Here is a 9,457-nt window from a genome sequence, read left to right as displayed (position 1 = left end):
AGAGTGTACAATACCCAGGCATTAATGAAAACACAGTCTATGATAGTAAAAGAGTATAGACAGTTCAGAGACTCGCATATAAGTGTTGATGTTTAGGTTAAGCATTAAGGTGAGATGCATTTTTTTTTTTTTTTAAGGTATGCAGCCCCTCATGTATTCTGTTCAAGAAGCATTAAATTCTCGACCATGTTGGACTCGTGTTGGGACAGATATTTGTTACTATAAGTAAGTACACTAGTCAAACATACAGCAATTTTTATACTGAAGATTAGTATGAGGTGCAATTTTTGAGGAGAAGTGTTTGCCTGTGAGTTAGATAATTCTACTTTAGTAGTTCAGTTGTGAACAGAGTTTTCTTCCTGAGTTACTATGGAGAGTAACAGAAGTGATCAAAATGTATAGGGTTTTATTTTGTTAGCTCACTGCTAATATTTAGTCTGTTAATCTTTTGTACTTTTGTCAGTAATTGCATGCTCTTTCAGAGAGGCTTGTAAGGGAAGGTATATTCATGCTTCCTTGAAATCTTCATAGTGACTTCCAGTAATATGGGTAGCACGTGGTGCTTGTGATTAATCTCCTGTATTCTATGGTGCAATCATTGTAGAGCAATCCTGGAAGACAGGATGAGATGGTACAGCATACCCATGCATGATCCTGCTTGGTCAACCGCTGTTTGCTTCCCTTTTTTTTTTTGTGTGTGTGTGATTCGTTGTTGTTTTACCTACCTTTTACCAACATGAATGAATGAATGTGTGTCACTGCTATAATAATGTATCTTTCCAGTTGGTGGGAACCAGTGTATTTAGCCTGGATGTACACAGAGGAGAAATACAGTCACCAAAACTTTTACAGACTCTAAGACTACATGTTCAGGAATAACGAAATGAAAAAATGTGCTTCAAATGTGTTTATTACCTTCATTTTACTCTTAGGAATCACTTTTCAAGAAGTTCAATTGCCGCGGGAGGTCAGAAGGGAAAATCTTATTACACAATTACATTCACAGTGACTTTCCAGCATAAAGATGATGTCTGCTATTTTGCTTACCATTACCCATACACATACTCAACTTTAAAGGTGAGAAGACTATGATCTGTTACAAAGATAAATATTTATACTTTTGGACAATGTGAAATGTAGGAATTCATGATTGATTTCTTTTTATAAAGTTAAAAATGCTCCTTAAATTGGAGAATTTTCATAAAATATTAGTGTTCGGACTGGCAAAGTGTGTAGGCAGTTCTGGAGAACAGTCCCTGGAAAAAGAAGATTGATACTTGCAGGCTAAGTGGGTTTTCTGGGAGTCATAATCCATAATTGACTGGAAACATTGCTAATTGGATGAAGGTTTGTGTTTGAGTCAAATTACTCACATCCTGCTGTTCTACATATACATCTTCATAACTGACCTATTCACTAGATATAAGATAGAGACCGTTTTAGGATAATGAGTTAGCTAAAGAAGTGTTGTGAAGCTTTTGGTACCAAGCAACATTCTTGGCTGGAATATCTGTTGGTTGTTTCTATCATAACAATAGAAGTGGACTTGAGGATTCAGCGGCCAGTTTATAACAGCATTGAATGAAGCTTTTTGCTAAGCCGTACTTGCTTGTGGAAGAAGTATCTGTTAAGATGTGTTAGAAGCAGCTGCTGCCTCCGATAGCTTTGGGGCCTGGTGGTTCCTTTTGCCTGGCAGCTGGAACACAGCCAAGGGACCCAGGGGTCTCTGTCCCTGGCTGGTGGACATGGCTGCTGCTTTCCTGTTTGCTTGTAGGTTCAACCACTAGTGAGTCTGAGCGTGTATCCCAAAGCGAGGGAGAGAGACAGACTCGTGTGCACACGCTTGCAAATTGCCTCCCACCCCAGCACAGCTGGCTACACAGACTGGCACAGACAAGGTGCTTCCTTCAGCAGCACCCCTGTGTAACACTACTAGGATGTGCCACCTTCAGCAGCACCCCTGTGTAACACTACCAGGACTTGCTTGAAAGATAACTACAGACACCCAAGTCCCCTTCCTCCTCTCCAGCTGGTAAGGATTGCTGTTCACTAGTAAAAGTACACACCCACCCACTCTCTAGAACCATGAGCACACACACATTTGTGGACGACTGGCGTGGCCCATCTGTGCCATACCCCTGCCTGGATCCCAGTCTCTCTTACCTGCTGTGCAGGCCTCCCAACTTGCAGGCTAGTCCGGCTTAATGCTCCCTAGCAAACAGATGTGAGCATTTGCACCCTTTTTTCACCAGGCACTCGGCACTTGTGGTTCCCCCTAGATGCCAGCGTGGACTCTGCCCAGCTGATACCCCTGCCTCAACCTGGGGCCTCATACTTGCTGGGCAGTCAATCTTAAAGTTTGCTAACAAATTGCACACGCACCCCTCCATGCACCCTAGCTTTGGGGAAGATGCATATGTTTGCTCCCTGCCCCCAGCAGCTGGTACCAGGCACAGGGATTTAACTCATGTTGCTGCTCTAGGAGCTGGCACTGAGACACCCTTCCTCGCCCTTACCTGCCCACTAGCTGGTTTTCGGGATACTGCCTGTAGCTCCAGCTGCTGGCACTGAGTCTGCTCACTTTGATTCCAACAGTAGCTGTTAGTTTTGACACGAAGTCTGTGGTGACCACAGAAATGCTCCCAAGAGGTGTGTTCTCTCCAACTGCTGATGCTGAGACCCTTGCTTACTCCAGTTGCTGACCCCAAATTCACTCACACCTGTCTTGTTAGTTGTACCTAGTCCACACAGCACTTGTGTGCACAGGAGAGTGGGGCTGCACAGAGAGATAGCAAAGGGCAGACTGTAGGGATCAGGTGAATAAATTTTGTATAGTCCTGCAGGCCACTATTGAATATCCCAGGTCCTCATGTTGTACTTGTTTCCTCCTTGTCCCTCAAGTGGCCCTCTCCAAAGCTTTGCCTGTAGATTCTTAATGGCCTGTCAGTTAGAGATTGGAGACTTCAGTCTTTGCTATTGTTTCTGTTATGTCTCATCTACCAGGGTTGTTTCTCTTTGTTCCTGTTTATTGCTTCTCCCTTTATTTGTTGTCCCCTTTTGCACTGAAAAGGTCCCTGATCAGATAACCTTGATGAAACAGAGGTTCTTATCTTCCCCATACCCTTACAATATCATCTGGTATCAAAGCATCTTCCTCAAATCTTTCCTGCAAAAGCCAGAATCTATAAAGAGCAGTATTCAGTCAGTCAGAAATGTAAAGAATGATATTTCGTGGTCAAAATTAAGATGGAAACTTGAACATTCATTTAGAACAACTGAAAGAAAGATTGATTAAATAGTACTGGTGGAATACGCTGTGATATGTGACTGCAAAAGATTTGAAATATTTTTTTCATTATTTTTGGGATGAAGATGCATCTTCAGAAGCTGGAATCTATGCACAACCCTCAACAGATATATTTTCGGCAAGATATTCTCTGTGAGACCCTGGCTGGCAACAGCTGTCCTTTAGTCACTATTACAGCCATGCCAGAGTCTAATTACTATGAACATATCTGTCAGTTCAGTAAGTATGACTTTTCTTTCTCATAAACTAAAAATAATGTAAAATTAGCTCTATGAAAAAAAATCAGTATTAACTGTTGTGCGTTGTAAAAATAACCATGTAAAATAAGGTTAATTGATGCCTCTTAAATTAAATTAATATTCAGGATTTGCTTTGTATTTAATAATTTCTATTTGTGGTAGTGATACAAAGTTATTTATATCTGGATATATGAGAGTATGTATATTCATATATTTTAAATCATTTACTAGATATTTTTGTATGTTACATTTTGCAGACAACACTTCTTGGAAAAAAAAGTACTTGACTTCCGAGTAACTTTTTTCTTAAAGTGCTCAGGTTATTTGCTTGTAAAAAAACCTTTCATAAAGCTACTAATCTTTCTAAGCTACTGCAATTTGAAGTTACCTTTAGTTACGACAGCATTCCTGGTTTGTTCCTCTACTTCAGTATTTTTCTTGGCTGTTGGAAAAAAAGCCATCAAAGTCATCATACTGTAACTGGTAACTCTGTACTAGTTGTGGCTGTATAATTATCTGATTGAATTTAACACTTCATTGTGAGAGTTCTGTAATTAGCAGTCCTTGTAACAGCAAGCTCTATCAATAGTACTGATACTCAATAATACTCAAGTCCCAAATACTGTATTTTGCATTGTAATAAATGAAGCTGGCTGTTGCCTCTTTTTTTTTTTTTTTAACTTAAACTATTTACTTAGCTTGAATCATATTTTGCAACTTCTATGCATACTTCTTTTTAGGGAATCGTCCTTATGTTTTCCTGTCTGCTCGTGTACATCCTGGAGAGACTAATGCAAGTTGGGTTATGAAGGGAACGCTGGAATACCTTATGAGCAATAATCCAAGTGCCCAATGTTTACGAGAATCTTATATTTTCAAAATTATTCCCATGCTCAATCCAGATGGAGTCATCAATGGAAAGTAAGCATAAGCTTACTCACAAATCTGTAATCTCTGCTACTGTGTCTTTGCATCTGTTATTAAAAAAACTACAACAAATAGCAACTAATCCTGGAAACATACAAACACAATACTTAATATGAAAAAGAACCGCCACCTACAAAATTGCTAGGACTTTTCAATTTTTTGGCTTTTTTAAAGGCATTGTTCCATTAATTTCAGTTTTATAAAAAGCATTTTCAGGTTTTCATGGATGATAACCATTCATGTGTGATTTAACATGGCATTTTGATTGCCCCTCTGAACTACAGTCTTGGACAGGCGTAGAGTGTTAGATGAGAGCACATCTGCTTTTAGGAAAAGCTAAACAAGTTCATGGTTCTCATGAAAAGAACAGTCCTTGTATCTGAGCTTTTTATGTAATTGTTCTCCTTTTTTTATTATAGTTTTTAGAAGGATGTTATGGAAATGGTTGTTGTAAAATCTGACTGAAAGGGGAAAGTTAATAGATGTGCAAGAGAGGGTAAGAAAGTATCCTGGTTTAATTGAAGTTATTAATGGTAATTCCTTCACTTATTACCACTTTTCTTAATAAATTTAAGGGATATTTCAGGACATTTTGATACTGCTGTGAGTAAGCATTCAGCAGTCTCTATTTACAGGTTACAGGGAATTCATATGAAATGGAAATTTTGGTATGCTGAAACTACAGTTCCTTCTTACCTAGTTATGGGTAGTATTTTTAAAGGTTTTGTGAACAAAATAATAAAAATCAAAAGCAATTGTGGTTTTGTGTAGAACCCTGTCTTTATATAATTAAAAGCATGTATATAATAAAACAAATAGAAGTGAAAGTTTAATACAGGAACAATTAAGAAATCTGTCCCAGCAGACACAATTTGAAGACAAATATACTGAAGGTCACTGCATGAACATGAGTTTCTGCAAGTTTAAAAGCTCTTGCTGATACTTGACTGAATACATAGATGGTCTTTATTTGTTTGCTGGGGTTTTTGTGGTTTTTTTTTCCCTCTTGTTTTTCTCACAGCTGCTTGTCTCCTAATAACTTCCTGTTTCAAGTCTTAGATTTCTGGTTGGTATTAGTCTTTATATTACAGAAGCCAGGACACCAAAACTGTAAAGAGACCCAGTATTTGAAATTACAGATTTTGAACTAGCATTTTAATATAATCGCAAGCCTTCGGTTTCAACAGCAAATCAGCAAGATTACAACTGACTTCATATAAGAAGCTACTTCTAATTTATTTTTAGGTTTTCTGTAACATAACTTAAAAACCCCCAAACGCTTTTATTATTTGGCATGTTAGAAAACTGAAGTTTGTTTCTTGTCAGACTCCTTCCAAAGAAGCAGTAGTGACCAGGAAAACTTGAGGTGGGGTGGGGGAGGCTTATTTAAAAGTATGGCAATACAGACTACATCATGTGTTTTTCCACCCCCCACAATAGCCACCGTTGCTCTTTAAGTGGAGAAGATTTAAACAGACAGTGGCAAAATCCAAATCCAGATCTACATCCCACTATTTACCATGCTAAAGGGTTACTGCAATATATGGCTGCTATAAAACGTTTACCTTTGGTGAGTATCCGTGTGTAAGCAATTCTGAATCTTTTTAACCTTGCTTATGTAGTTAGTCTGTAAAGTAAATATTTGAATATGATCTTGTAAACTGTGTCACACTTAAACTTGATTTGAAGAACTGCTCTTCTGCAGGCCTTTGGATTGAAATCTGTTTCATTTGCTAGGGTAGGAGGTTAAACTTTCCTCAGATTAATCCTACATTTTTTGTCTTAATGCACAAGTTAATTATATGAGGAGTTGTGTTTCCTAGTTTGTTGGAACTTTCAACAGTCCAGATGAAAATTTTTTATTTATTTTTTTTTTACTTTTATAAAATGTTAATTCCATCTTCCTTGGCTTTATTTTGACAAATGTTTTATTGTAGGTCTACTGTGATTATCATGGTCACTCTCGTAAAAAGAATGTATTTATGTATGGCTGCAGCATCAGAGAGACAATGTGGCACACAAATCTTAGTGCTGCCTCTTGTGACCTGATGGAAGACCCTGGTTACAGGGTAAGTTTGACATTTGTACCATTTTCACTTGGCATGAATTAAAAATATACTTTTCAGATAACTTCCCAATAGTATTCTGTGAACATAGGGACTTTATAGTATAAGCAGACTTATTTAGAATGATCTCTTTTTATTTCATGAGTGTATGTCACAGTATTTTGAGAGCTTTAAATATGGTACACTAATACAGCTAAGGATTTAGTGTTAGTAGACTGCTTTATTTTTATTGAGTACCAATACGTGCCTTTTTGTGTTCAACATTACCGTTGTAGTAAATGCATGGAAAATATGCATCTGTGCATTTATAACTACTGGATTAAAAAGAAGTCATTTAAGCATGACAAACAATATTCTAGCAACAAGAAAATAAAAATACTGAATTGCTCTGAGAAATACTCACTTCTGTGAAATATGGAAATATGCAGGGTTCCTTTTGTAACAGTGTAGTTAAGGCACGTGCCCCTAACACATATATATAATTAACTTGCACAAACAACATCCACTGCATTGTATAAGCTTTCAAAAATTCCAGATTTCAAGAATACGTGCTACCTGTTCCTTCTGTGTATCTCCACTGCCGCCTTGTGGCAACTGCAAATCTGTGCAACCAACCTAATGCATCCAAACTGTGGGTTTTTTGAGGAGCTGGAGAATTAAGCTTGAAAAGCGTGTGAGTGCATGTTAAAACGCTTGTTATGCATCCGTGAGTGCACATGAGTACAGATGCTTTCAGATTTTTTTTCTCAAATCTCAGTTACTTTAAAAATGTTCTGTCACTTCTTGATTTTTCTCGTATGATTTGCTGGATGTTGAGTCTGGTGCCATTCGCATCTGCTGCTCAACACATTTATATGGTGTTTTGTCACTTCAGCCTGCACTCCCATAGCACCCAAAAGACAATAGTCAATAAGAGTTGTGAAGAAAAACCTTTCAGTTTCAAAAAGGTGGACTGAAATGTTTGGGCAAGCTTACACTAATAATGGTATATGTACTACTGAAATTCAAAGCAGTCGTGTTTTGGCTTAATTAGTACAAATAAATTCTGTAAAGAATGTAGTGATTTAGCATTAGTCAAATACATACATTTGCGTAACTGTTTCTTGTCTTTTCCCAAAGCTGTTATGTAAACCATTATATTGAACTTCAGTTCACGTTCTTGAAGTTAATTGTGGACCTAGTGCTTTGCTGAATACAAGTGAATTTTATGTATTGATAAAATACTACCTGTGTTAGGTCTGAAAATTGTTCAAATTGTCTGAAACAGTCTGAAACTGAATTAATTAATTATATGGGGTATGTAGTGTACTTAACTTGAGCCAAGTTAGCTCGGTGAATTAGGAGGAGATAGTGATCACTTGAAGAATTCTTCTGTATCCTGATTCTTACATGATGAACAATTTTAGTGATTGGTTCTGAAAAAGAGGATATTAAGTAGGAAATGGCAAACCTGTCGTCACTTGAACACACTGGGTTTTGAGAACTCAAGATGGAGAAATGTTTTCATTCTTGTTTTAGTTCAAATTGCAGCAACATTTTTTTTGATAGCAGTTTGTGATTGCATATTCATCTTTCCCCTGCTTCTGTAAGTGAAATAAAATAATTGCTGTATTTTTCATATTGCTTTCCTGCAGGCACTCCCCAAGATCCTGAGTCAAACTGCCCCAGCATTCTGCATGGGCAGCTGCAGCTTTGTAGTGGAAAAGTCCAAAGAATCAACAGCACGAGTTGTTGTCTGGAGAGAGATAGGAGTACAAAGGAGCTACACAATGGAAAGCACATTATGTGGATGTGACCAGGGCAAATACAAGGTAAGAAAACATACCAGTTAAACTGTTCTTGCTTTATGATTTCTTCCATTTGCATTGATATCTTATTCTGTAACCCCACTTGCTTGCTTGCTTTAAACTTCTAAAACTCAGAATTCTAAAATCTGTGTACACTAATGTTAGAATGAAGTGACATAATTTACAATATAATAGATTGCATGGCAGTCTTCATCAGTCACTTAAGCCACGCACCCCTCCAGTATGTTATGCTTATTGACTGTTTTAACAAGATCAGTTATTGCTTGTAACACGTATCCATGCATCTAGTTAAAAAAAAATCACAACTGTTCTTTCCAGTAGATTATTAGAATTGGGTGGTAATAAATGCCAATACTACAAAAAAAATTTCCTTTATACATGGCAGTTTCGGACTTCACCATGGCAGTTCATGGCTCTTCAGCAGGTATTTAATAGTGTCCCTTACAGAAGCTTTCCTGTGTAGCTGTAGAAGCATGCTTATAAATCAAAACACTTATGAGGTTACCAGAACTGCAAATCACACATCTCTGAACTCGTCATAGTTGTTTGACTTCTTGACTTAAAACTTGTTTTCAGTTTGTCCGCTTCAAAAGTATTAACAGGGCTGAATATTGGAAAACAAAAGGTGACCCTGTTTGTATCTTCTCACTAGTAGAACTTAATTCAAAGGAAATATTTGTAGGGGTTAAAAAAGGAGGACCAATTTCTTCACATCTGGTCTTCAGCTTTTGTCATTGGGTTAAATTTAGCTACAAATTGAAGCAAGTTTTTAAAATGAACATTCATGGAAGAAGTCACACTTTCCTCTGCTGGAAAATAGAGTTTAGGAATGCTAATCAAGAAAATTACGAGCCTCAAATAAAGTGCTTGACAAAAAGAGGATCAGAAGTCTGGGATCAAGGGGTTGGTGGTGGGGAGTGGGGCAGGAACACACAAAAAAGTTAGAACAAGGTATATTTAGTATATTAATGTATGCTCCAAAACCCATGCTTAACTCCCTAGGCAGAAGGAAGACAGATACTTTGACAGGAATTTCAGTAGGTCTGTATCTACTAAATGAATTAGTTAATTTTTGTCAATTAACAACAGAAGCATTCCTAGAAGCATTCC

The 9,457-nt window shown here is 37.5% G+C and overlaps 1 protein-coding gene across 1 annotated transcript in view; it reads left to right on the top strand.

The window, feature by feature from the left end:
- The window catches only part of AGTPBP1 (ATP/GTP binding protein 1), a 54,775-nt gene that overhangs the window by 24,561 nt on the left and 20,757 nt on the right, over positions 1-9,457 (top strand). The window contains exons 17-23 of the mRNA XM_010082779.1: positions 138-225; positions 933-1,077; positions 3,373-3,526; positions 4,287-4,467; positions 5,914-6,043; positions 6,411-6,542; positions 8,174-8,350. Coding sequence (XP_010081081.1) covers positions 138-225; positions 933-1,077; positions 3,373-3,526; positions 4,287-4,467; positions 5,914-6,043; positions 6,411-6,542; positions 8,174-8,350 — 1,007 coding nt within the window. The remainder of the gene's footprint in view (positions 1-137; positions 226-932; positions 1,078-3,372; positions 3,527-4,286; positions 4,468-5,913; positions 6,044-6,410; positions 6,543-8,173; positions 8,351-9,457) is intronic.

Source organism: Pterocles gutturalis, unplaced genomic scaffold (assembly GCF_000699245.1).
Source record: "Pterocles gutturalis isolate BGI_N339 unplaced genomic scaffold, ASM69924v1 scaffold3700, whole genome shotgun sequence".
Taxonomy (NCBI): Eukaryota; Metazoa; Chordata; class Aves; order Pterocliformes; family Pteroclidae; genus Pterocles; species Pterocles gutturalis.
The sequence above is the reverse complement of the archived record's forward strand: the minus strand, read 5'-3'. Positions and strand labels throughout refer to the sequence as shown.